The 22,645-nt window shown below is 63.6% G+C and overlaps 1 protein-coding gene across 1 annotated transcript; it reads right to left on the bottom strand.

The window, feature by feature from the left end:
- Positions 1-1,493: 1,493 nt before the first annotated feature.
- On the bottom strand, positions 1,494-10,940 carry CTSD (cathepsin D). The gene is made up of 9 exons (XM_068976289.1): positions 10,798-10,940; positions 8,622-8,781; positions 6,779-6,902; positions 6,292-6,410; positions 4,927-5,153; positions 3,203-3,325; positions 2,721-2,865; positions 2,536-2,634; positions 1,494-2,280 (listed from the first exon to the last, which is right to left on the bottom strand). The coding sequence occupies exons 1-9, from the start codon at positions 10,869-10,871 to the stop codon at positions 2,113-2,115; spliced, it is 1,239 nt and encodes a 412-aa protein (XP_068832390.1). The 5' UTR covers positions 10,872-10,940; the 3' UTR covers positions 1,494-2,112.
- Between the last annotated feature and the right edge of the window lie 11,705 nt (positions 10,941-22,645).

Raw genomic sequence — 22,645 nt, forward strand, 5'->3', positions numbered from 1 at the left:
CGCTGGACTGGTGCAGAGCAGGGCCAAGCCAGCCAGAGTGAGAGCCAGCGTTTGGAGCGACCAAACGCCAGACCCTGTGCTCGGCTCCTCCTGGCATCCATCAGGCCCACGGCCAGGAATGCCCAGCTGTCACCCACCTTCCCGGGACAGAGCCTCGAGGCTTAGGGTCAGGTCCCAGAAACTGGGTCTGAGCCCAGAGTCAGACTCCAGGGTCCAGAGAAACCCGGCCAGCTGGGTGGAGCCGATTCTGAGCAGGACACCGGTGCCCTGCCGGTCTGGGTTAGGAGCTGGGGGCTCAGCCTGCGCTAATAACCCACGTGGCATTTGGGGGCCTCGTCCTTGTGTCCCCAAGGGGAGGACACAGTGGCCCCCTTCTGCCCAGTCTCAGTGAGCGAGGCAGGTGGAGGAGGGGGCCCCTGCCAGCCTTGGGGGGGTGGGAGGCTTTGAGGACAGAGAGGCCTGCTCGGTCAAGGGGCGGGGCGTGAGGGGCGGGCAACCTCCTTCCTGGCAGCTCCGCCCTGCAGGCTTCCAGGTTGCGGAGCTGACAACTGTCTCCCAGGAGCCCTGCAGCCCTGCAGAGCTCTGCCCACTCCTGGCTCAAATTTCAGGTGCAAGGAACACTGGGCGCGCGCTCACCATCCCTCTTGCAACTCTGGAAGCCGCCTGCGAGGGCCCGGCTCTGGGGTGCGGTCTCCAGGCCCCCTGGGGCCAGGCCGGTGACAGCCACAGCCCTGCTGGCTGAGATGGTACCAGAACGGGGACAAACGTCACATCAGAGCCCTACCCCTGCAGGGGGAGTGGGCTCCACGCAGGGTCCAGAGTTACCTGTCCCGGAGGCATCTGCCTCACCACCAAGCATTCACAGGCTCCTATTTATCCCTCAAAACCTCCTGGCTCTGCAACCGCTCTGACCAACCCCCACGGCCTCTAGCGAACAGGCCAGACCAGCCTGAGGGGACTCCTGTGTGGACCCTGCCACCCCAGGACACAGGCTGGCCTGCTCCAGGATTGGCAGAGCTTACTCACGGAGACACTGCTTCCACGGGCTGGCAAGGAGGCCCGGGAGGGAGGCAGGCTGCCCAGGCGCCACCTGCCCCATCAGGCCCCTCCCAAGGCCCCAGTTAGGTGAGCAGGGGACTCGGGGAACACTTTCTAAGCAGGTGTGGTGGGCTCTTGCCTGGACCCGAAAACCGTGCCTCAGTGCAGGTGCTCACGAGACAGGCCCCCAGCCAGGCCCCCTCACTGGTCACTGCATCGGAGCCCCCCAAGAGCTGGCACCCCCCGCAGCAGACCTCGGCCACGAGGCTGGGCGGGAGGCCAGTGTCTGGTCCGGGCCTGGCCTGGGCCCCGGGCGCCCCAGGCTGAGCCCGCCCTCCCTTTGAGGTGAGGGCGGGGCTGCGAGCACCAGCTCCTCCCCCGCCTCCACGGGGAGCACGCCCTCCCCACGAGGCACAAAGCACGCCGACACGCGGGCAGAGGCCTCAACGGCTTTATTTTCGTGCCAACTCTGGCTCCCAGCCACTCAAGAAAGGGGCAGCCGCGGAGAAGGCCGGCCCCAGCCCCCTCCCATCCAGTGCCACCCCCCTCCCCAGGGCCAGAGAATGCCCTGGACGCCCTGCGCAACAAGGCGAGCCCCCGCACAGCCCTGCAGGCTTCGTGGGACTGGCTTCTGGTCCCTGCCACCCTTCCCAGCTTGTCCTCAGGCCTCGGCGCGCCCTTCCTCAGGGCGTCCAGGATGAACAGGCGGGCGGCAGGGGCCCGAGCTGTGGGGCGGAGCGACCAGGAGGGTAGCTGGGCCCGAGGGAATCGCCCAGGGCAGGGGTCCTGGGACACAGCCGCCCAGCAAGCTGTGTCTTCCAAGTCAGAGAGAGGACTCTGTGCACCGGAGCTGCCGGCTGCCCCAGGCCGCCTCTCCATCAGACAGACAGACAGACAGACCAGCAAAAGCAGCATTTCAGACACCAGGGAGGGGAACCCACAGAGCAGAACTGCGGCCCGACGGGCCTCGGGATAATCGGTGTGGTGTGTGAGTGCAGTGTGAGCGTGAGTGTGTGTGGGTGTGTGTGGCGGGGCAGCCTCCTCCTCCAGACTCCAGCAGCGGGCGGGGGCCAGCTAGAGCCGGGCAGCCTCAGCCAAGCCCACCCGGTTCTGGTCGCGGTCGAACACGGTGTAGTAGCGCCCGATGAAGACGTCGCCCAGGATCCAGAGCGGCCCGCCGGGCGGGGGGATGTCCATGCCCATGAAGCCGCTCAGGCACACGGTCGTCCCGGCCTGCGACACCTGTGCCAGCAACACCGGTCACCACTGGCCGCCACCCGCGCCGCGCCCCAGGGCATCTGCGCCCCGCGCCCCGCCCCAGGGCGTCTGCGCCCCGCGCCCCGCCCCAGGGCGTCTGCGCCCCGCGCCCCGCCCCAGGGGGTCTGCGCCCCGCGCCCTGCCCCAGGGCGTCTGCGCCCCGCACCCGGGCCCAGGACGTCTGCGCCCCGCGCCCCGCCCCAGGGCGTCTGCGCCCCGCGCCCCGCGGGCCCCGCTCACCTTGAGCGTGTAGTCCTCTGGGGACAGCGTGTAGTCCTTACCCCCCAGTTTCAGGGTGACCTGAGGCAGGCTGGACACCTTCTCACAGGGAATCATGTACTGCAGAGGGTGGAGAGAGGGGAGCCGGTGAACGGGGTGGGCCCGGCGGTGGGGCTGCCCGCCTCCCCAGCCCTGCCGGCGCTCACCTCGCCCTGGATCAGCGGCACGGCCCCGATGGCCTTCTGCAGCTCCCGCACCTCCTCCACAGGGCCCACCATCAGGGACGTGCCCGTGTCCACGATAGCCTCACAGCCTCCCTTGCACACGGTCAGACTGCTGCCCACGTCCAGCCTGTGGGGAGGGGCGGGGCCTGAGTCCCCTCCTAGGGCCACCGGAGCCCCCGCCCGCCCCCGGAGGACTGGGTCGTGAGCAGATTTAGGGGGCGTGGGGAGGGGGCTGGGGGAGCCACGGACAGGTCACCCGAGGGGGCTGTGTGCAGGGGGCCCACTGGCTGGACATCGGGAGGTGGCAGGAAGCACCTGGGGCTGGCGGGACACGGGGCCCAGGTCCCCCGGGCCAGCCCCCTGGCGCCCCAGAAGCCCCTGCCGCACGCACGGCCACGGGCAGGGACCCCACGAGCCGCGCCCCACCCCGCGGAGCCGAAGGCGGGACCCCGCCCCACGCTCACTGGTCCATGTGGATCTGCCAGTAGGCCTTGCGGGTGACGTTGTGGTAGGTCAGGCTGCCTCTGTAGTACTTGGAGTCGGTCCCGCCCAGCATCAGCTCGCCCCCGGGCTGGGCTTTCGGGTCCCTGCCAGGGAGGAGGCGGCAGTCAGATGCCCTGCCCACCTCTGTGCCAGGCGTCCAGCCTGCGGGGGGCCGGGCCGGATGGGCACGGGGGTCAGGGCAGGTGCGGGGCCCTTCCTGGGCGTGCTGGGGTGGGAGGAGCCGGCGGGGGGAGGTGGGGGAGTGCTCCAATCTCACACCCCGGGGACCGCAGGCCAAGCTCTTTCCTGACAGGAGATCCTGCCTGGGCTGCAAGGGGTACCAGTCTGCCCCCTGAGGACGGCCAGGGTTGGGCCAGCAGGCAGAGGAGGACGCGAGTGCTAGGGGCCCTGGGGCGGGGACCTCACAGGCCTGGAAGGAAAACCAGGGGCTCCCAGGAGGAGGGCTGGCTGCCCTGAGCGGGGCGGAGCCACTGCGCCTGCCCTAGGCCCTCTGCACCTGCCGCTCTGAAGGACGCCCTCCACCCAAACCACCGTAAGACCAGCTCCCACTTCAGATTTCAGCTTCCGACCCTCCCCACCTCTTAGTCACACTCGTGGTTTCAGCATCATCTGCCCAGCTGTCTCTGGCACTCGCCAAACTTGTCCTCCGCCCATCGCTGTGGCCGCCACCTCCCGTCACCTCCACCACCCACATGTGGAGGACGCACGGTACCCTCCTCAGCCCTGCCCTTGCAAGCCAGCCGCCCTGCCCCCACTTCCTGCCCGCGCCCACGCCCGGGGAGTCGCAGAGCTGGGCCATCTGTCCCGACCTCCGGCCTGGCCAAGCTCCTGGGTCCGCTGTACCTCACCTGCCTCCCTGGGACCCGAGAGCTCACAGGCACCCAGCACTTAGCGGGTGGCTCGGCCCCAGCAGCTGCTCAGTTTTTGCCACTGACCGAGCAAGGGGCAGAGGCCAGCATCTATACAGAGACCAGGCCAAAGGCTCTGAGCTGAATTCCACCAGAAGGGCCCAGGGTCAGACCCAGACGGGGCATGTGGGGCGTGGTGACCAGTGACCAGGAGCAGCAGGCTGCCCAGCCCACCCCCTGCCCATGCCCCCCCCCCCACCGCCTCTGCACACTGGCCCCTTGGGGGCGCCCTCCCAGGACCTGTAGCACCGTCCTGGGAAAAGGCCAGGGGCTGGGGGACTGAGACCCCTTTCCAACGACCCGTCCCCAGCGGGACCGGCACCAAGTGTTGCTTCTGCGACGTGGGAGCATCGCCCTGAGCTCTCTGGGGTCACCCTCATGGCAAAGCCCCGGCCCCCTTGCCTCCAGAGTTCCTGGCACAGATCAGGGCTCGTGGCCTGATCCCCTCTGGGCCGAAAACGACCCAGGGGCAGGGACCAGCCTGCCCGTCACCGGGCCCAGGAACACCAGGCAGACTGACCGGAGGGGTCCCTGGCCCAGCTCGGGCTGTCAGAGGCGGCAGGCCCAACGACCAAGAGCCCGGATCCAGGGCTGCCCGGCTGGAGGACCCTGGTTCGAGGACCCTGGTTCGGGGACCCCGGGGAGACCCAGCCTTCGGTATGGACTCTTTGTCCACTTGTGAGAGGGCGCTAACGCATTGGGCAGTGAGAGCCGCGGCTCAGCGCCTGGCAGGGGACCACGGGGAGGGCCGGCACGATGGAGCCCCGCCCCCACACCTGTTCAGGAAGAAGGAGAAGACGTTCCTGTCCACCAGCTTCTGCTGCATCAGGTTGTCGAAGACAGGCAGCACATTGTTGACGGAGATGCGGGGGTAGGCCATGCCCAGGATGCCGTCAAACTTGGCCGCGATGAAGACCACGCCCGGCTGCTTGATGGCCTCCCCGAAGGTCTGTTTCTGCACTGTGACGCCGCCCGGGCTGGACGAGGACGGGTTACAGGGCACCTGCGGGCCGCGGGGAGGGCGAGCAGGCGTCAGGCATCGTGTGGACACCAAGCCCGACGCTGGGCCCCAGGTGGCTCCTCACCCCCGTCCCTGCACGGGCAGCTATGGCCACGAAAGCCAGCTCGGTCAGTGCCTGTCATGTGGTGCTCGGGACTCGGTCCTGGAGAAAGGGCTGCTGACCCCGCACTGGAGCCAGGTGAGGACAGCAGGCGTGCGGGGCCCACGCTCCGCTGGGCCAGTTTCAAGGACGGGTGCAAAGCCGGGGAGCAGGGAGCAGCGCGCTCCTCCTGAGCTCAGGCCCTCCCACTGGCCTACCCCTGCCCTTGGGGAACCCTGGATCTAACCGTGGACTCAAGGCCATGATACCCCCGCCCCCAAGCCAGGGCGGAGACTGCAGACACACACAGGGCAGGATGTGGGGAGAAAGGGCTGCTTGGGGTTGACGCTGGGGGCAGAGGACGGGTGCGCGACATCCTGTCTCAGGCTCAGAGAGAGCCTGGCAGAGGCCCCCACTCCTGCCAGGCAGACGCGGAAGGGGAGGGCAGCCGGCAGGGAGCTGCGGGGGCCCGCCAGGCCGGCTGGAGGAAGGGTTCTCCAGCCACCAAGGCTCGGGACAGGCCTCCCGGGGCCTTCCTGGGGCTGGGGGCTGGGAGGGGACGAACTCCTGCTCTGCTCCCCGCAGCTCCCAACCCAGATACCTCCTGTGGCCGGGCACCAGGGGCTCCACCCTGCAGCCCTCCCCAGACGCTGCCCAGCATCCTGCCCGACACCCTTGGCAGCTGCCCCTGGCCAGCAGCTCTGGCTGCGGTGGCCCCTCACCATCCGCCGGCTCCTCTGCCTGGCTGTGCGGCTAGGAGCCTCGCCACTCGCCAGTCCTGGGCCCAGACCCGCGCCCGGCACTCTCACTTCTGCAGTCTGGGGCTCTTGGCCTGCCGTTCCTGCCAGCCCTTCCAGCATCACCTGGCCTGCACATGGGACCACGTGCCCCCGTCACGTCCCCCCACCAAGCTCGCCCAGCTGTTTCACCTCCGGGTCTCTGCTCAGCTGAGACCCTGGCTCCCCTGCTCAGTGGGCCCCTGCCTGGCCCTGGGGTCAGGGGCGAAGCCCCCAGCCTGGCGAGCAGCCCCGAGACACTCACCGACACAGTGTCCTGGCTCAGGTACCCTGAGAGGCTGCCCGAGCCATAGTGGATGTCGAAGGTCGTGCCGTTCTTCACGTACGTGCTGGACTTGTCGCTGTTGTATTTGTGGTGGACCCCTGCGCCGAGTGGGACTGTCAGCCCGCCGGCCCGGCCCCAGCTGCAGCCTCAACCCTCCCAGCCCTCGCAGCCCATCCCGCAGGCCCCCGGGCGGGTGGTCCACCCCACGACCCCCATGGTCCTGGCCCTGAATCAAGGAAGGGAGGAGGGCGGAGAATCTGGAGGGGCTGCCTGTTGGGTGTGGCCGAGAGGTGGGAGCGGCAGGTGGCCCAGGAGGCCCACCGGGACATCTCTGCCCTAAGACGGGAGAGGGTGGGCTGAGGCTGGAGGGCTGGCCTCCAGCGCCTGAGGGGGGAGCGAGCAGCGGGGTGGGGGCGGCACGCTCCGGCCCGGGGTCACGGCAGGCCCCTGGGACAGACGGACTCACAGCAGGCGATGTCCAGCAGCTTGCAGTGGATGGACGGGACCCACAGGTTGGCAGAGCCAGTGTCGAAGACGACGGTGAAGCACTGGGGGGGCGTCCCGATGCCGATCTCCCCGTAGTACTGGGCCTGGGGGGTGGGGTCTGTCAGGGCAGAGTGCGGGGCTCCCCACAGGGCCGAGAGAAGGCCCTGACCAGGATAGGGGCCCAGGGCCAGGCAGGCTGTCTCAGCTGCCCACCCCGGCATCTCCGCCCAAGCCCTCGGTAGGGTCCAGGGCTCTAGGAGGGAAGGCCTCCTCCCCAGCATGAGGGTCGAGTGAGGATCCCCCATGGCTGATCCTGGAGGGCCCTGGGCAGAGGGCTCCAGGGAACCCCGAGGAGGCGGCGCACAGGCAGGCCGAGTCCCTCAGTACCGGGCACGCTGCCCCCACTGCCCTGGGCCTCAGTTTCCCCTGTGCACACAGGGCAGCAGAGGCAGCCTGGAGGGAGGCCCAGATAAGGAGTGAGGGCTCTGGTGAGCATGTGGGGGGAACACGCCTCCAGGAGGACCCCGTCCTCGGCCCCTCAGAGATCAGGGGCATGGGCGTCTGTGAGTCTGGGGTCCACTGGGCCCTGCCATCTCAGGGACGGAGGCTGGGCCCCGGGTCACTGCAGGGCTCCAGCTCCAGCCCCTCTGGGCATCTCTCTCCGGCCACTTGGCTCCAGGGAGCAGCGGCCGCCACTGACTCATGACCCAGCAGAAGTGTCCAGACTTGGGGTGGGGGGGGGCTGGGGGAGGTCAGAGAATGACTCAGCAAATCTCCATACCCGTGGTATGCGTGCACATGCGTGTCTGTGTGCGTGCATACTGGGGGGCAGGAATCAGGAACTGGTCAGGCCCCAGGCAGACCCCCCTGCCCCCCCGCCTGATCACATGCCTGCAAGAGGCCACAGCTTCCTGGCCCGGGCTCCAGCCAGGCAGGACAGAGGGCACAGCTACATGCCCTAAACCTGAGTGGCCCAGAGGCCGGAGGGCAGCAACAGGCTGGCCTCCCAAGACTCAGGGAGTGGGGGGCGTGGAGAGGATGTCACCTAGGCAGCCCCAGAGGGCCTGGCCCCAGAGCTGGGACCAAGGTGACCTGCCCCAGCATGCTGTGTGTTCCACAATGTTCCACCTCTGAGCTGGTTTCCCTCTCTGCGAACAGTGGGCACATGGGCTGGTCACTGACCGAAAAGGAAGGTAGGGTGCAGGGACTGGGCTGTGGCTGCCACAGGCCTTCCAGCAAGACAGGCAAGACAAGCACAGGGGCTCCAGGGCAGTGGGTGCCCCCCAGGCAGGCGGGCCCAGGTGAACTGAGCTCAGGGACCCCCGGCCCCCACCCAGAGCCTTGCAGGCAGGCCCGGGCCTGATTCTGGGCTCCTCCGTCCCGGGCTGGCTCCCCCATGCGCTGCAGGCGCTAGGGCAGTCCCGTGGGGATGGCCACCAGGATGAAGATGCCAGCCCGGCTCTGAGCTGCTGCTCAGTGGCAGGCAGGGAAGCAGACGTCAGGGAGGCACTCAGGCTGCTCCAGCCAACCCTCCTAGCCCCCTGGGCCAGGACGGGCAGGGGCGCCCGGAGCTGGAGCCAGGGAGGTCACAGCCCTCAGTCAGGAGGGAGTCGTGGAAACGCCCATCACAAGGGTGTCTGGGTGGAAGCCCTGCCCCCCACACAGCTGAAGCTCGCAAACCACTGGAGGCTGAGAACAGAGGATTTCACCAAAACCCACACCGGCTCAGGAACGTTTCCTGAGAGCCAGCTCCTGCCTGCAGCGCTGTGGGCAGTCAGCCCGTTCCCCCAGCCCCAGGCTGCCTCCCCGGGCCCCACACTCACGTCCATGTAGTTCTTGAGCAGCTCGGGAATCGGCCCCTGCCTCACAGCAGGCTCCCCGGCGGCATATTTCGAGATGGGGCCCTTGGCGATCAGGTGCTCCACGGGGCCCATCGCCTCCGACATGGTCCGGCGGATGGACGTGAACTTCTGCAGTGGGATCCTGTCAAGACGGAGGTCAGGCTCGTCAGGGCTGGCTGGTGCCCAGCCCACCGGGAGGCTCCCACACCCACGACCAAGCTGGAGGCCCAGCACGCCTGCTCCCCACCACCCCCCAGACACTGGGGGGCTCCAACACGCACCGCTGTGGTCTCCCGTCCCCACTCTGAGTGGGTCCAGGGTCAGCGGTCAGCTATCGCGTCTGCCCAAAGCCCTCCGAGGGGCCCCATCTGCCTGGCCTGCATCATCCAGGCACCCCAGAGACGGGTCCCAGCTCACCCGTCTGACTTGCGGGGGGGGGGGCCACCTTCTGGCCGCCAGAGGGGACTTCCAGGCCACCCACTCCGAGCAGCCAGCTCTCCCTGACCACCCCCAGACCCCTCAAAGGACCCCCCTTTCCTTCCAGTCCTCACCCCAGGCCGCACTGAACCCCGTCACTCTCTCCCCATTAAGCTGGCCGCTGGAGGTCAAGGTTGACACCTGGGACCTGGAGGTGGGGGCTGCTAGGCTGGCTGCACTCCATGCAGGGCCTGGTGCCCCTCCTTGGAGGACCCTTCCCAGGAGCCCCACCGCCCAGCACACGCCGGCCTGGGTGGTCTGCCCAGCAGCAGGGGCAGCGTGAGGGGTCCTTCTCCACCCCCAGCTCCACAGGGGTCTGAACTTGCCCCAGGAGGTGGCACAGGAGACCACCTGAGCAAGAGGCAGCTGCTGGATGAAACGTCTCCCCAGCCTGGGGATCTGCGAGTTCAAGGTCGCAGTGACTCCTCCCAGCAGGCCAAGGGCATGCTCCAGGAAGATGTGGGCCTGGCCTCTTGCCTAAGAAGGGACAGGCTGGGAGGGCCTGGGCTTCTTGTCTGGGGGTGGGGGAGGGGGCCACACCCTCCAGTAACTAAGGAGACAGATGCCAGCAGTTCCCCCGGACATGAAGATGTGGGGGCTCCGGTTCAGCTGCCCCAACCTGAGAAGCTCCAGGCTCGTGTCCCCAGTGGAAGGCCTGGGGGTGAGGCCAGGGCAGGTTCAGGCCTGCAGCTGCTCCCCACAACTGCTCCAGCTAGGGCTACTTGCCCCCAGGCCACAGCCTACGCAGGGGCCCACACAAGCCAGCCTTTTGGCAAGGCTCAAGTCTGCTGCAGCCCCGAGACCCCACCCACCTGCCCACAGGCAAAGGCCCACAGCAGAGCTGGAAGAATGCCGGCCCAGGTCCAGCACTAAGGCTGCAGGCCTGGGCAAGGGTGGGGGCAGGGTAGAAGAGGGTGGGCCCTCTGCACCCCTCTCCTGCTGGGCAAGCAGCCTGCCTGGCAAGGCCTGGAGGGTGGGGGGACCCTCTGTCTTGCTGACGCAGCATGGCACAGCCCTGGACCAGCCTGATAGTCCTCGGCCTCGCTGGAGCCAGTGGGGGCCCCCAAGCCCGGGGAGGGCGTGGTCTTTACTGAGGCAGCAGGTGTTGGTGGGACAGAGCCCCAGCCCAGCAGTGGGGGAAGCCGCCCAGGGCCTGGCGCCAGCGGGGCCACTCCCCCAGATCCTTCCTTAGGCTGACTCCCTCAGGACCCTGAGGTCCTCCTGGTGTCCAGAGGGTCCTCCAACCGGCCCAGGGCCTGTGGGAAGATCTCATAGGCTGAACAGACTGGGATGAGGCCAGGCCCAGTTCACAGCTGGGAAAGGAAACCCCAGGCGCAAAAAAGACTTACCCAAGCTCAGGGGCCTCCTGGGCCTGCCTCTGGGTCTCCCGTCTTCCAGCCGAGTGCGGGCCCCTGAGCACAGGCTCCCACCCTACCTGTCCTGGGCAAGCTGAGCCGACTCCCAGTCACAGCCCTCCTGCTACCTCCGGTCCCCACCCCATGATGGCAGGGAGGAGAGGAGGCACGGACTCCCGGGCGAGCCCCGCACCTGCAGAGCTCCCCCGCCCCGCCCGCGGGTAGGCCCCACAGGAGGGTTAGGCCCCGGGGGCGGCCCAGATGCACCCCGGCCGGGGCACAGGGGTGCGCGGGCGTCCGCGGGGTGCGCGAGCTGCGCGGCTCACCTGATGACCGCGGCGGCGGGCGCGGCCAGCAGGCCGAGGGCGAGCAGCAGCGGCAGCAGGCTGGGCGTCTGCATGGCGGCGGCGGCCCGGTCGAAGCGGAGAGCCCGGGAGGTCGCGCGCTTATAGCCGGGATGACGGCGCAGTTGGGCCGCGTCAGCTGACCCGCTTGTTTGCACCGGGGCTGGTCACGTGGGCTGCGGCCGGCGACGGGGGGCGGGGCCGGGCCGGGGCGGGGCCTGAGCGATGAGGGGCGGGGCCGGGCCGGCGCGGGGCGGGGCCACCCGCGACTGGGATCTGCTGCGTCTGCTCGGGCGCGCCGTACGTACGCCTGTCGCCCTTCGGGCCACGTGCTGACCCGGAGAATTGCCACGACCCTCTCGGGGCAGAAGGGGACCGGGCCTGGCCCCGCTGGACCCCTTAGCTGGGCGTGGCTCCTTCCCCGCCTCGGGCGTGCGGCTGGCTCCCCAGGGCTCCCCAGGGCTCCCTGCTCCACCTGCTCTCTCCCTGGGCGCCCTTGTCCCCAGCTTTTCCTTCGCCCGGGAGTCTCCCAGGTGGTCTCTCTGGAGGCTCCAGCCGCCCTCATCCTCCAGGTGGCCCACAGCCCTCCCAGCCCCAGCGCCGCGACAGCCCCAGCGCCGCGCCCCAGAGCAGCACCTGGCCTGGCCCGGCCCTGGTAACCCTGGGCTCTCCTCCTCTGTAAATTGGCAGCATCCCAACGTTGTTGCAAATCTCAAAGGCTGCCATGGAGTGTGTGTGTGTGTGTGTGGAGGGGACAGCAGGTCACAGTTCAGCCATTTGGGATCAGTTTTTTACCAACTTCTGGGGTAGGAGAGCGAGTCCCTCGGTCTGGCTAACGCACAGCCCTGTCTGAGGCCTCGGTGACCCCTCAGCCTGGGAGCTGAGTTCCTGCTGCCTAAGGGGAGGATCAGCTCCATCCTCCACCCTGGGTCACAGCCAAAGGAGCAGGTGGGTGTTACCAAGGAAAGGAATTCGGACAGGTCATTTCAGAGAAGGTCATGTGAAGAAGGAAATTCAGCAGGAGAATATGCCGGGAAGTGACTGATATGGGGGTGTCGACTTAAAAAATTGCACAGCGTGAAAGTTGTCCCTTTCCTTTGGAGCAAAGCTCTCATGTCATAAATATCTTCACTTTTATCCTGACAAATTCTATTAAGATAGCTTTTCTATTGAGGAAAAGTGTCAGATTAGCCTCTTACCTAACCACTTCAGCCAAGACCACTCAAGTCTACAACTGAGCAAACCCTGGTATCTTTCAACAGAGCCCCACCCAGTGTCTAGACCTTAGGTGAGTGTGCCCTGGTTTGGGTCAACCAGCATCTTTGCACCCCACCCCCCTGCCAGTATCTTTCAGTTGGAAGGGGGCAGGTACCTGTTCCACCACCGAATAAAACTCAGGATTATTGACCAATACGGGAGATCCGAGAACCAGGAGTTGTTGTTCCAACTCTTCGGGACCCCAATGACTGCAGCATACCAGACTTCACTGTTCACCTACCCGGATTTGTCTGGACTCTCCAAGGAGGCGGGCAGGTATGAGAGGCCTCTGGTTGTATACCAAGGCTCCAGTCTACTCTGGGTAACTTCGACGGTCACCATGAACTGTCGGCTTTAAAAATGCACAATGTGTGAGTGGCGACTAAGTTTTATTTGGGGGCAAAATGAAGATTGCAGCCCAGAACACGGCACCTCAGAGAGCCCTGAGAAACTGCTCCAAAGAAGAGGGGGATGGTCAGCGTATGTGATTTTGGTGAAGGGGTCAAGCACGTATTTTCCCAGAAGGATTCTACTAGTCTTGTGAGGCTTTGCTAGTCATGAGGAACAGGTGTCACCATGAAGGGTTTTAATGCTTTTCTAGGTGTGAGGAGATGCCAAAATCGGGCTCATAAGATCAGTTCCTGAAGGCCTCTAACTCTCTGGAGACTTGTCCTGCCAGTTTTCCCCCTGAGCACCAAGTGCCCTGTTTCTCTTCTTCACCTTGGACTCCCTTTGGGGGGGGGGTGTTGGAGGTCAGCAGCTGCAGCAGTACATACTTAATCCTTGAGGCAGATGACAGGGACCAGGCCTCTTGGAGGAGGTGACATTTGAGCAGAATGTGAACAGGGGGAATCTTCACAAGGGGACTCACCCAGGGACACTTTCTCTTGAGTGGTCCTCCCAGTTCCCCACCTAAAGGGGGTCAAACCGAGGTTCTGTGGCTTGCAGAGGCAAGGTTGGAATTCCTTTCTTTTCTGTAACTACCAAATAAACCAGGACCCTGACCTTAACCACCACGCCCTCCCAACGCTGGTCAGCCTGATGTCCACAGATGAGTGGCCCTCCCTTGGCCCTGCCTCTTCTCCTAGCCATACCACAAATGTTTGCTGGGTTCCCCTGATGTGGTTCTGAAGGAGTAAAGCCAGAGAACAAGCCGGTTCATATCTTGCCCTTGAACCTGCCCCTGCCCCCTGGGGGCCAAGGCTGTCCCCCACACAGTCCCAGAACTGGGACCCTTGCACCGGTCGTTACCCGGCCCTGGTGCAGGAGGGGTCACTGAGGCCCTAGCTGGGCTGGACTCTGGCACTTGGTGGAAGGTAGTCCCAGCTGGTGTCCCCTGATCCCGATGCTCAGTGGGGACATGACATCTGTAACGGTGGTGCTCAGAGGTGGCCGCTAAGAAAACACAGTTAGAGCGTCATCTTCTTCAGAGACACTTACAAGGCCCCTAGGGGTTCTGGGCGTGAGGCAGTGTGAACTATTGGAGGGGCCACGGGCTTGATCTGGCATCCAGCTGTGACAGTCCCGAGCTGGAGCTCGTGGGAGGCAAGCTGACACCCTTGACTTTCCCCTGAGTGTGGCAGGGGACCTCTGAGAAGGGACCCTCTGGTGGCCGAAAGGGTGGAGAGGCCCCTACCCCCTGCAGAGGTTGCTTGTCCGTTTGTTACAGAGCAGAGATGCTCTCTGTACTGGTCCCAGCCCAGCCCTTGGTGCTCCAGGAGGGAGAGCCCTGGCCCAGGCGTGTGTGTGTACATGTATGTATGCGTGTGTGTACATGTATGTGTGCGTGCACGTGTCTGCGTGTGTGTGTGTGTGTGTGTGTGATGGGGGTCTGCCCGAGGTGAGGGTCGAGGAGACTGGCATTGGCAGCCCCTCCCCTTAACCTCTCCTTGGCGTCTCATGGGTCAGTCCCTCTGGGATCCTGTGTGTCCGCTTTGCCCCCGTACGTGATCAGGGAGCGCCCACCTTGTGGCAGACAAGCTCTGGGTGCTGTGGAAGTGAAGGAAAGGAAACTGGCTTCCTGCCCTGTGGCGTTTATCCTCCAGGCAGGGGAGGCAGGTGACCCACGATAAAGGCGCTCACACAGGTCACTGGAGGGAGAAGGCTGTGGGGAAAGTGGGGGCATGGGAGGGGCCTCGGGTGACAGGAAGGCATGTTGCAATCAGGGAAGCCTCGAGGAAGCCTGTTAACTCAGCTGAGCCCAGGCGGGGCTGGGGGGCAGGAGGGACGAGGTCAGGGGTCAGAGCGGAGCTGCCCTGCAAGGGGGGCGGCAGTGGGCCAGTTGGGAGGCTTGGGCTCCCATCCGGCCATGGGGGCTGGGATGGCCTGGACCAGGCAGTGACCAAGGAGGCTGTGAGAAGCAGCTGGGCTCCAGAAGGACTTTTGAGGTGGGAGGGGTGGTTGTAGGATTTCCTCGTGGATTGGAAAAATGGTGTCCAGCGTAGGGCTTAACACTGACTCACATGTGCCCAAACTGGCCGAAAGGATGGCCTGTTACCTACCAAGATGGGTCAGAAGCAGGAGGATGGGTGCGGGAGGAAGCCCAGGAGCTCCGTCCATTTGGGAGGTTAGGGTTATGCTGGGGAGGATGTTGCCCTGGGGACGGGCAGTGGCACCACCGAGGGGCAGCAGCTCAGAGGTTGGGGGTTGAGGGAAGAGACCCAAGCTGAGACAGAAACTTGAGTCATCAGCGCTCAGCAGTTTCTGAGCAGGGAGTTCAGACGTGACTGCCAGCAAAGGGCAGACAGACTAGCCCCGAGGGGTCCAGGCAGCATGAGTTCAGAGAATCGAGGGGGAACCAGCAAAGGAGACAGTGGGAGCAGCTGGGAACAAGAGGGGGGCCTGGACGCCGAATGAAACGTGGTGGGGGGTGCTGACGATGGACCAGGTGGAGGGGGGACTCAGCAGTGACCACGGGCCTAGCGACGTGGCCTGGAGGACAGCAGTGTCAGTGAAGAGAGAGCCGCTCTTGTCAGGAGCTGCTGATGAGACAGTGCGTATTGATGCAGAAAGACCGGTGGATGGACGGGGGAGCCGGAGAGCCTCGCACTGAGGAGCAGGGGCCGGCTTTTGTTTTTCCATCACTCAGTCGTGTCCGACTCTTTGTGACCCCACGGGCTGCAGCACGCCAGGCCTCCCTGTCCTTCACCATCTTCCAGAGTTTGCTCAAACTCATGTCCGTTGAGTCGGTGATGCCATCCAACCATCTCATCTTCTGTTGCCCCTTTTCCTCCTGCCCTTGGTCTTTCCCAGCATCACGGGAGGACTTGATCCCTCTCTTACATCGCACACAGCTCTCAGTCCCATGTGGCAAATCCCCAGGTCAGTCATGTTGTTGTACTTGGTCACGCAATCATGTCTGACTCTGCAACTCCAGGGGCTGTAGCCGGACAAGCTCCTCTGTCCATGAGATTTTCCAAGCAAGAATACTGTAGCAGGTTGCCATTTCCTTCTCCAGGGAATCTTCCTGACCCAGGGATAAAACCTGAGTCTCTTGTGTGTCCTGCGTTGGCAAGTGGGTTCTCTGCCACTGCGTGACCTGGGAAGCCCTTAGGTCAGTTAGGTCAATGGTAAACTTCTCAGGGGAATAAGACAAGGAGGCTACCTTTGTGACCTTGAAACCCACACAGATTTGTGGTTTAAATAGAAATGCATGAAACCCACCAAATCTGTGAAAGAGAAGGACAGAGTTAGGAGGAGAAGAAGAAGGGCCGCAGATGAGAAACAGGCCTCTGACACCCAAATACATGAAAACTCTTCTTAAAAAAACACTTGCTTGTTGGGCTATGCTGTATCTTAGTTTCAGGCTGCAAGATCTTTAGCTGTGGCTTGTGGGATCTAGTCCCCTGACGAGGAGGTGAACCTGGGCCCCTGCACTGGCAGAATAGAATCTTAGCCACTGGACCACCAGGGAGGTGCCCCAAATACCTGAAAACTCTTAAAACCCAACAATCAGCAAGTGAACAAGAACAGATGCCTTAGCAAGTGAGAAGTCCAGACCCTAGGGGAGCCCATGGAGAGACATTCGGGTCTGCAGGGCTGGAGACCCATAGCCAGGCACCTCTGCACACCATCAGGAGCCGCCAGACCCTTACAACACCAAGTGCTGGTGGGGACATGGGGCAACAGGAACTGACATCCGTCCCGGTGGGGATGCCGACGGCCCCGCTGCTTTGGAAGAGAGTTTAGCGGTTTCTTACAAAACCAAACCTACTCTTAGCATATGGTTCAGCAGCCGTGCTCCTTGGAACATACAGAAAGGAGATGAAAACTTGAATCTACGCGAAAACCTGCCCGTGAATGTTTAAAGCTGCGTTCTGCTTAATTGCCTAATCTGGGAGCCACTAAGATGCCCTTCAGCAGGTGGATGGAAAAATACACTGTGGTCCATCAGACAATGGAACTTTGTTGCTGCTGTTGCACAGCTGCCCAGACATATCCGACTCTCTGCGGCCCCATGGACTGCAGCACACCAGGCCTCTCTGTCCCTCCCCATCTCCTGGAGTTTGCCCAAGTTCACGTCCCGTGGAATATCATTCAGCACTAAAGAGAAATGAGCTATCAAGCCACGAAAAGACACACGTATACGCACATTTGTGAGTGAAAGAAGCCAGTTTGAAAAGGCCACCGTCTGTGCGGTTCCAACCGTGCGGCATCATGGAAAGTCAAGGCCACTGAGACAGTAAAAGAATCGGCGATTTGGGGGTGGGGGAGGACAGGAGGATCCCGGGGAGACTCAGCACAGTCCTTGCGAGGGCAGGTGAAGGGCGCTGCTGATGGTTTAAGGGTGGACACGGGACCCTCTGGATTTCTCAAAACCCACAGAGTGTACAGCTCAAGGAATGAACCTTAATGTCACCTATGGACGCTGGCTGATAAACAGGTATCAATATTGGCTCTGAAGAAGGAAATGGCAACCCGCTCCAGTATTCTTGCCTGGAGAATTCCATGGACAGAGGAGCCTGGCGGGCTACAGGCCACGAGGTCGCAAAGAGTCAGACACGACCAAGTGACTAACACACATGCGCACGTTGGCTCATCAATTTTAGCAAATGTATCAGTAATGCCAGATGTTATCACTGGGGACGTGTGTGTGTGTGTGCGCGCGCGCGTGCGCGTCTGTGTGTGAGTGTGCTGAGGAACTCTTGTTTATGTTTATAGGAACTCTTGTTTGTTGTTCATTCGATAAGTTGTGTCCGACTCTTTGTGACCCCACGGACTGCAGCATACCAGGTTCCTCTGTCCTTCCCTGTCCCCTGAAGTTTGTGCAAACTCATGTCCTTTGAGTTGGTGATGCCATCCAGCCATCTCACCCTCTATCGTCCCTTCTCCCGCCTTCAACCTTTCCCAGCACCAGGTCTTTTTCCAATCAGTCGGCTCTTCACATCAGGGGGCCAAAGTACTGAAGCCTCAGCTTCAGTGTCAGTCCTTCCAATGAATATTCAGTACTGATTTCCTTTAGGATGGACTGGTTGGATCTCCTTGCAGTCCAAGGGACTCTTAAGAGTCTTCTCCAATACGACAGTTCAAAAGCATCAATTCTTCGGCGCTCAACTTTCTTCACAGTCCAACTCTCACATCCATACACGATCACTGGAAAAACCACAGCCTTGACGGGACGGACCTTTGTTGGCAAAGTAATGTCCCTGCTTTTTAATATACTGTCTAGGTTGGTCATAACTTTCCTTCCAAGGAGTAAGCACATTTTAATTTGATGGCTGCAGTCACCATCTGCCATGATTTTGGAGCCCCCCCCCCCAAAATAATGTCTGCCACTGTTTCCATTGTTTCCCCATCTATTTGCCATGAAGTGATGGGACCAGATGCCATGATCTTAGTTTTTTGAATGTTGAGTTTTAAGCCAACTTTTTCACTCTCCTCTTTCACTTTCATCAAGAGGCTCTTTAGTTCCTCTTCACTTTCTGCCGTAAGGGTCGTGTCATCTGCATATCTGAGGTTACTGATATTTCTCCCGGCAATCTTGATTCCAGCTTGTGCTTCTTCCAGCCCAGCGTTTCTCATGATGTATTCTGCATATAAGTTAAATAAGCACGGTGACAATATACAGTCTTGACATACTCTTTTTCCTATTTGGAACCAGTCTGTTGTTCCATGTCCAGTTCTAACTGTTGCTTCCTGACTTGCATAAGGATTTCTCAGGAGGCAGGTCAGATGGAAGAGGCTGGTCAGATGGTCTGATATTCCCATCTCTTTCAGAATTTTTTACAGTTTATTGTGATCCACACAGTCAAAGGCTTTGGCATAGTCAAAGCACCCACAAGCACCCACCAAACGATGCTGTATGGACCCCAGGAGGCCGGCTCTCAGCCAGGCCTGAAGCCGTGAGAAACATGGGGACGTGGAGAGAGCAGAGGCCCGGGGTGACGGCCCCCACCTCCTGCATGTGGCGGTGGCCTGGCTGTCCTCCAGGTGGAGGGTGTGGGCCTGACGAGGGCGGTGCCTTAGGAACAGGCGGACAGACTGACCACAGACAGAGACGGGTGGACGCAGGGGGTGAGGAAGAGGCCCAGGCTGCACTGACCGTTTCCGCCTCCTCTCTCCTGAAGGTGAGGAGAGGCGCTCCTGTCAGGGTCCCGTGGCTGCCGGAAAAAGCCCCACAGTCCGCAGAGTCACACCCCGCAGCTTGGAGACCCCGAGTCTGAACTCTGCCGTTTTGGGCTAAAATCAGGTGTGGCAGGCTGCTTCCTGCTGCAGGACCCAGGGTTGGCCTGTTCTTGCTGCTTCCGCTTCTGGAGGTGCCGCGGGCCTGGCTGTGGTCCCTCTTCCATCCTTCGGGCTGCTGGCGCACCTTCTCTTACAAAGACCCCTGCCATGGCCCTGGACCCATGCGGGGAGCCCAGGACCCTGTCCTGCTCAAGGTCCTCAGCTCGCTCACCCCATAGGGCCCTTGGCCACGGCAGGTCACACTCCGCAGGTGTAGGCAGGTGGGGCGTGGACGGCTTGGGGAGGGGCATTTCTCTGCCCCGCCACAAGCGCTGTCGTTTGTTGGAATGCGGAATGTGGAGGAGATGACAGCAAGTTCCGTCTTTAGGTTCCCTTGTTTTTCTTGGCTGCGCCGGGTCTTCACTGCTGCGCGGGTCTGGTCTCACCGCAGCGAGCGGGGGCTGCTCTTGCTATAGACCCCGGGCTCTAGAGCTTGGGCTGTGTAATTAGGGCACAGGGGCTCAGCTGCCCTGTGGCAAGCGGAATCTCCCCACACTAGGGATCGAGGCCATGCCCTCTGCATCGGCAGGTGGGTCCCTAGGCCCTGGACCTCCAGGAAAGCCCCAGGGAGCTCAGTTTGAGGTCCGGAGCATGTGTGGTGCTGGTCCTGCTGGAACAGGTGTCCCCGAGGCACGTGGACATGTGGGGCAAGGTCAGAGCAAGGCCAGGAAGGGGACGGGGGTGAGTCAGCTGGCAGTGGTGCTGGTCGGGCAAGACAGTGAGAGGAAGTGGGCAGGTCAAGGGGGTGCCGGGCGGAGGCCCCAGAGAGACTGGGCCCGGGCTGGGTTGGGAGGGCAGGGCGGCTGGACTCGGGAGGCTCCAGGGCTGAGGGCCAGGTTGGGGGCAGCTCTGTTCTTCCCCAGTCTGCTGGGCTGGGCTGGCCTGGACTGCTGGTTTTCGTCCCGGACTCTGTGTGCGTTGGGAAGAGTTGAGCAAGGTCTGTGGCTTCTGCTGAGTACTCACGGGCCCTCCAGGTGCCCTGCAGAGCAAAGATGGGCAGAGGGACACCACCCAAAAATCTGCACTCACCTCCACCCCACGTGTGGCCGGGGCCCATCCACCAGGCAGCTGGCCACAGCCAGGCTCTGCCCACAGCTCCACCCTGGGCCAGCTTCCCCCGAGGAGGGGCCCAGCCTCCACACGCCCCAGTCCACCTGGAGATGTCCTTGGAGCAGAGCAAGGGGGTGCCCACATCGCTGACTCCTCAGGGCGTGGCCACGTGACCTCCTGGGTGGGGCCACAAGTGGAGGGGAGCCCGCCCCCCAGGACCCCCGGCGTGGGCTCCCCCTCCAGTCCCAGGGCCGCTTGCTCCTGAAACACACCATATCGGTCTTCCCGATGCCCCCACCCACCCTCCACCCACCCTCCACCCTCGGCCAGGCAGGGCCGGGTCCCAGTGGAGGGCTGGTGCTGGGTGGTCAGTGCCCGCCCACTCTGGGGGTGCCAGCTCCTCCGAGGTGCCCACCCCTCCCAGGCAGCTGGACAGACAGGCCCGGGGCTGCGGCACCCACTGACTTCGGAGTGGTGATTCAGCAGAGCCGGGCGAGTGGGCGGGGTGGGGGCCCCCTCTGTCCCCAGAACAATGCCCTGATTCTTCCAGGCCTGGCTTCAGTCCTGGGGACACCAGACGATTTTGTCGTGGCCAGAGTGTGAGCTGAGGGGTGGGAAGCAGGCATCTGGAGGCTTTCACTTTCAATCCTGGAGGGACTGGGAGCCGAGGACTCTGACTCCCAATCTGAGCAGGCCCCCGGGGTGTCCTGGATCTTCTCCAATTAACTGCCTGTGGGAGCCCGGACGAGACCAGACGCTTCCCCAGTGCCAGCCCTCAGAGCAGGGTTCCCCAACCTCCTGTGCCTCAGTCTTTTGTCTGTGAAGTGGGGTCACGTTGCAGACTCTGTCCTGCAGGGAGAGGGCCCAGGGCAGGTGTGTGTGTGTGTGTGTGTCTGTGTGTGTGTAAAGTGGGGTCACGTTGCAGGCTCTGTCCTGCAGGGAGAGGGCCCAGGGCAGGTGTGTGTGTATGTGTTCCTGTGTGCCTATGTGGGGGTGGGGGTGGGCAGCTCACCGTGTGACCCCCCCGCCTCTGTCCCCTCTGGTCTGCTAGTTTAGGGTTGGGGTTATGGGTTAGGGGCTGGGGTTAGATTAGGGTGGGAGAGGCGGGGGCTCTGGCTAGAGCACGTGGGGCCTCTGAGCTGTGGGGACTGTGCAGGGCTGTGAAGCAGAGGGCACCTGGTTTGGCAACGTGGTGGAGGGGAAGCAGGAAGTCCGGTCAGGAGAGGAGAGGGGAGGCTGGCGGAGGGAAGAGAGGGGAGGGGCCGGGGACACCGCCCAGAAGATGCCCGCACGGAGGAGCGCATCTGAGGGCACGTGCGAGACGCTGCTGCAGCCCCGTTGGGTGCCAGCGGGCAGTGGGGCGTGAGGTCTGGGGTCTGAGGAGGCCCCGGCTCGGTGTGCACTGTGGGGGCAGGGACCCCCAAGGAGGAGCGGGAAGAGCAGAAGGAGATGGAGGGCTGGAGAGAACTAACAGGAGCAGAGAAGGTTCTGGAAGCCGAGAGCAGGCAGCGGCCACCCTGGAGCGGCCATCAGCCTGGCCAGTGCTATGATGTCACCAGGGGCCTAGGCTGGGAGGCACTGAGGCTGCCTGTGTGGCTCTGGGGACACAGCCAGGAGCAGCTCGGAGTGGTCCCATGGGGGGCAGAGACGCGGGGGTGTTGTCTGTCCGGGAGAGTGGCTACAAGCAGGGGCGGGGCAGTAGCAAAGGCTAGTCCACGGGAGAGCTCCACAACGAGATGGCCTCGGGTCTCAGGGGTTGAGGCGGGTGCAGGGCAGAGGCTGAGACCAGCGGCCGGCCTCCCAGGATGGACTGGGCAGCTGGAGGCTGCCCCCTGCCCCGTGCCCCACTGAGTGCCCGCAGGGCCCCAGGCCTGCTGACCCCTAGCATATGACAGCCCTTCCTGGGCGGGGCAGGCCTGGCCAGCAGTTTCCTTCCCTTTCTGCTCGGGGTTCCCACTGTCTGTGTTAGGAGCCACGTGAGGCTGCCTCGAACTCAGGTTCCGCCCCGCTCCCTCTGGGCGGGGGCAGAGGATCAGCCCACCTGCTCTGAGCAGTGCCCCCAACCCTTGCCCACAGACCAGGCGTCTCAGCCGGACGGAGGCCTGTGATTCCTGCTGCCCCGGCCGGGCCCCTGCCCTGCCCAAGGCGCCCCTCCTTCCGCCTGCTGAGACCATGGCGAGGGCGCCCCCTTGACCCAGGGAGACCCCGCTGGGGTGCAGACACAGAGCTGTTATTGCCCCAGGGCTGGGGCTTGCGGGCGGCCCAGCTGACGCCCAGGGCAGCAGGCCAGTGGCCTCCAGAGGGGGGACCTCTGGCCTGGGACTCAGCTGACCAGGGACAGGGCGGGGAGGGGAGTCAGGAGACCAGTGTGGGGCCGGGATGGGGTCCCAGCAGACGGGGAGCAATGTGGGGGTGGGGCAGGGGTCCCAGAAGCCTCTGCCTGCAGACCCGCAGCCAGCGTCCCCACAGCCCCACCCCTGGCTTCACCCGCAGGCCCTTCCTACCTCGTCCCGTCCATGCGCTCGAGGATGCCCCTGGCCCCACTCTCGCAGAAGCCCCCAGCCCTGTTGGGGTGACCGTCAGGGTCCCCTCCCTCCTAGAGCCTCCTTGCCGTGTCCCCAGGAAGAGAGCCCCTCCTCCGTGGGGACAGAGGTCCCTGCTGGGCAGAGGGCTTGGGGCCCGCTCTAAGCTGCCTTTCTGCCCACCCCTCCTGCCACCTAATCCCCCACGAGGCAGCCACGCCTGTGAAGGTGAATCTTCTGTGTCAACTCGACTGGCCCCTGGGGGTCCCAGATATTCG

This window comes from Capricornis sumatraensis, chromosome 8 (genome assembly GCF_032405125.1).
Source record: "Capricornis sumatraensis isolate serow.1 chromosome 8, serow.2, whole genome shotgun sequence".
Lineage (NCBI taxonomy): Eukaryota > Metazoa > Chordata > Mammalia > Artiodactyla > Bovidae > Capricornis > Capricornis sumatraensis.